The sequence below is a fragment of the Epinephelus moara genome, chromosome 18 (genome assembly GCF_006386435.1).
Source record: "Epinephelus moara isolate mb chromosome 18, YSFRI_EMoa_1.0, whole genome shotgun sequence".
Classification (NCBI taxonomy): Eukaryota; Metazoa; Chordata; class Actinopteri; order Perciformes; family Serranidae; genus Epinephelus; species Epinephelus moara.
In genome coordinates, this window is record NC_065523.1 from 40,873,748 (window position 1) to 40,877,956 (window position 4,209).

At 41.3% G+C, this 4,209-nt stretch overlaps 1 protein-coding gene across 1 annotated transcript; it reads right to left on the bottom strand.

Annotated features, from left to right (window-relative positions):
* Positions 1-425: 425 nt before the first annotated feature.
* LOC126405640 (myeloid-associated differentiation marker-like) lies at positions 426-2,164 on the bottom strand. The gene has a single exon (XM_050069454.1). It carries the CDS (start codon positions 2,029-2,031, stop codon positions 1,177-1,179), a length of 855 nt encoding a protein of 284 aa, XP_049925411.1. The 5' UTR covers positions 2,032-2,164; the 3' UTR covers positions 426-1,176.
* Positions 2,165-4,209: the final 2,045 nt, after the last annotated feature.

A 4,209-nucleotide genomic window follows, 5' to 3' on the forward strand; every position in this document is an offset into this window, starting at 1 on the left:
ACTTTCATGTACATACTATCATACTTACATACATATAATATTATCCTCTGTTACACTAAGAGTATGACAGTAAATAAAAGAAAACATGATGATAAATGTAAGAGAGTATAGTCGTGTTTGTGTAAGAGTATAGTGGTGTATGTATAAGAGTATGATTGTGCATGTAAGAAGGTATAGTAGTGTTTGTGTGAGAGTATAGTAGTGTATGTATGAGAGTATGATTGTGCATGTAAGAGAGTATAGTAGTGTTTGTGTAAGAGTATAGTAGTGTATGTATGAGAGTATGATTGTGCATGTAAGAGAGTATAGTAGTGTTTGTGTAAGAGTATAGTAGTGTATGTATGAGACTATGATGTTACATGTGAAACCAAGTATGAATTATGTCTCAAAGGGCCTCTCATAAAACCCTGCTCTTTTTTCCTAAACCTAACCATGTGCTTTTGTCGCCTAAACCTAACCACATGTGTTGGTTGTTGGAGGGGGAAAAAAAGTCAGTTCGCTTTGTTGTATCAATGTAGTGCGTTATTTTGAAAGAGACTGTATGTAAACAGTAAATTTCCTGTGAAAATGTAAGTGTATTTTGAAAGATGACAATGCATGTAACAAGCATAACTTGACATGTTGTCCTAGAGCGTCACCCCAGTGTACCTTTCACATTGTATCTGGATGTGGAAGGTCCATGACCAAACGTTGATATGTGACGATGTCAGAGTGAGAATGTGTTGTATTATGTTAACGGTGCAGTATAAAGCCTGGAGAATGATACTTGATTGTTGTTTCATTCCTAAGTCGTCAATTACCGATGCTTTGGGTTGGTGGTTCAGTCCGACTATCAACCCAAAGCCTCTGTATCTGACAACTTGGGAATGAATCAACAGTCTTTCTCCAGAATCACGTACTGTACCTTTAATAGAAAATTTGCCTGCATTACATTTCCTTTAAGAAACGTTTTGCTATTTCAAATTAGTTGTATACAAAGCAGAATTTCTAGGAGACAGGGCTATATACCTGGCACCCAATATTTTATTATAGTAATGATTATCTTTGTTAATAATTGCTGGACAGCTTTAGCAGGAAATAGATATAGCATACAACATTTTGTCTAACACAACAACACAACAATTCAAACCCTGGACACAGTTTGTTCTCAGTTCATGTTACTGATGAGCAGCAGCCTCACTGGTTACTGACACAGAACACAAGACGTATAGAGTAGGCGGTGTCCAGGCTGTAAACAATGACGTTGAGGATCGTCATGAAGGTGACCACCACCAGTTTATCCCAGGCACAGAGATGGCCACAGTCACTGGGTCTCTTATTGGTGCGGAAACTATACAGTGGCCAGATCACCATAGCTGTCAAATACATCACTGCTGCCAATATGTTATAGACGATCACAAGCTTGTCAAAGGAGAATGGAAAGTAAGAGGTCAGCTGTCCAAGTGTGAGCAGGATTATGATGATGGCAAAGATAAAGCACAAAGAGTACACTGCCACGCACCACTGCAGTTCTGGTGAGCCAGAGTACTGCCAGTCCTCCAAGGACGTGAAGATGAGACTGGCGAGGAACGTCTCCAGCATCTTCATAATGCCAGGCAACGTGGAGAGGAACCCGCTGTTCTGCCCACTCGGACGAAGGCAGGTCAAAACCACTTCACCTGCGTACACCCCGAAGCAGACCCAGGACACCACAGAGGCACCGATCTGACGGTGGCAGGTCGTACAGGTGAAAAAGGTGGGGTAGATGACAGAGGCGGCGAGGCACATGAGGCTCGCCAGCATGGCAAAGGCAGTGGTGAAATCATCCCAAGCAAAAGGTAACTTGGCACTGACGGCTGTGAACTCCAGGATGAGAATAAGAAACGTGAAGAAGAAGCAGAAGCACCAGGTAAACATACACCACGCCCAGTAGGGAGATGAGACGTAACCCACTGTTGCCACCAGGCTAAAAGACATGCAGGTGAGGATGGTCTCCATTATCCGCATGGCGCCCACAGGCTGGGTGAGGGCACGCAAGTCCACACTGATCATGGCTGGACAGGATGAGTCTCTGACCTAAAAAAATGTTTCCAAAGTCAGTCGATTCCGATCAGTGCATCCCTCAGTACAGTGAACCAGATCCTGTTAAAGAAATCCATGAGAGCCGCAAGCAGGTGTGTTCTTTGAAACTGAAACTCAAACAGAGCATCCTGGGCTTATCTTCACAGTTTATGGCCCCTGTTTCTCTCCACGGATTGGATACTGGCTGGGTGTGTTATCATGTTCATCTCATGACAAACACACTGGACTCTGGTCCTCAGTGCAGGCCGTGTTCAGAGGCTAATCTCCTAGACAATGATGGGGTGTAGGTCACATCCTACGGAAAACCACTCCTATCCTGTCCTTTAGATCCCTGGATTTTTTTTCCCGTTTAAGGTTTTTTTGGGGGAGTTTTTCCTTACCTGCTGTGAGGCTCCAAGAACAGAGGGTGTCATATGTTGGAAAGCCTCATGAAGTAAATTTTTTTTAATGGATTTTATGGAATGAAGATTCCACTTTAGCTGCCAAAAATGATTGAATGTTAAGTATTTCTATCTTTATTAGAGCCCCTTAAAATCTCCATACAAAACAGCCAAGAAACTACATTACATTACTGTATTTACTTTAGCTTTGTGATCATATTTTATTACATCAGCATTTAAATTGCCTGCAGCCGAAAGCCAAATTATGGAAATACCCTTTTTGCGGATTTCTCCAAGGAGTAAAAGAGTTGAAAAACTCACCTACAGTACGTGCCAACAGAAGCACTTATTCTAAAATAGATGTGGGATGTTATTCTAAAGTCCCCTCCTCTCTGTCTTTTCTTTCCTTCATCTTTTTCTCTCTCTCATTTTGACTTTGTAGAAAGCAGCATCGTCATGACTGGTCAAAGGTTAAGTAACTAATCTCCCCAGATGTCATAAAGATAAGTAAACCAGGCTTTAATCCTGACTAATTACACATTTGCTTTTGTTTTATTGTTACAGGAAGGCTAAACATATAAGTATTTAAACCCTCTCTATTCTCTATATTTTCCTTTCATCATTAAATATGGCAACTCAGAGAGGTAAAATTTGGTCCAAAGTTAAATTTTTCCAGAAGTGCAAACAGGTACATCCATTCCACGCAGTCGAAAGCTTTCTTTGTGTCCAGAATGAGAACACATTCAGGGAACGTGCCAAAGGGAGAGTGCAAAATATTAAACAAATAATGTGTATTAAAGTAGGAGTGATTTTGTGGGATATGACTGTCGTTAAAACATTCTCCAATCTATGGGCCAAAACTCCTGCAAGAATTAATACAGACAGGAGTGAAGTTGTGAGATTGAAACTTGTAGCTGCTAATGATGGGCAAAAATGAATGAACAAATCTTTCTGAATGACTCCCCATAGGTATGTACCAGGTCAGTTTATCAAACATCTGAGTGCTCACTGAATCCTGACTTTTCCACTTGCTGGAAAACCACGAGATACAGCCAATAGATGGCACTAGAGAGCAGTGTCAAAAGTTCCACACAGCAAATGAGGTGACGGTGGAGGAGGTAGTGATATTGCATTGAGACAAGTCAACCAGAAGTCCATTCATTCCTATGGGAATCTGATGTGCCTGCTAAACTCCTCCCCTCCGTTATATTTCAGTGTGGAATTTGCCTCAAGTACCTTCAAAAAAATTGAACTTAAATTCAGTTACCTGTGTTGTTTGTCGGGTGAATTTGTATGATTAAAAAAAAACACATTGTGAATCTAATAATAAGTAATAAGTAATATATCAGATTGTCATTATGACTCGTTCAGCCCTTCATACGTCTCTTTAATTAAATATTTCACAAAACATGCTACACACCCGACAGGCTAACAGGTTTATTTATTTGTTGCCATGCAATATTAGTCCTGTTTTTGCCCTGTTAATGTTCCAAGTGCATATTCCAAGCTAGCCTGAGCCTGAGAACCTTCAGTCTGACATGGCCTCCATTGAAGGCGATTTACAAGGGGGAGGGAATTTGATTTTTTCCCTAACCAATTAGTAGAGATCAACGACTCACCCAGAATCTGACGTCATTAGTATCCATGCCTCGGGGGTGCCGAAAACAAGCGAGCATTGCCCGTTTAAAATGTCTCCGTCGTCGTGCACGCCCAGCTGCATCGCCGTTAAATCCAGTTTAGCAGCTTCCTTAATTTGGTCCTCCATTAA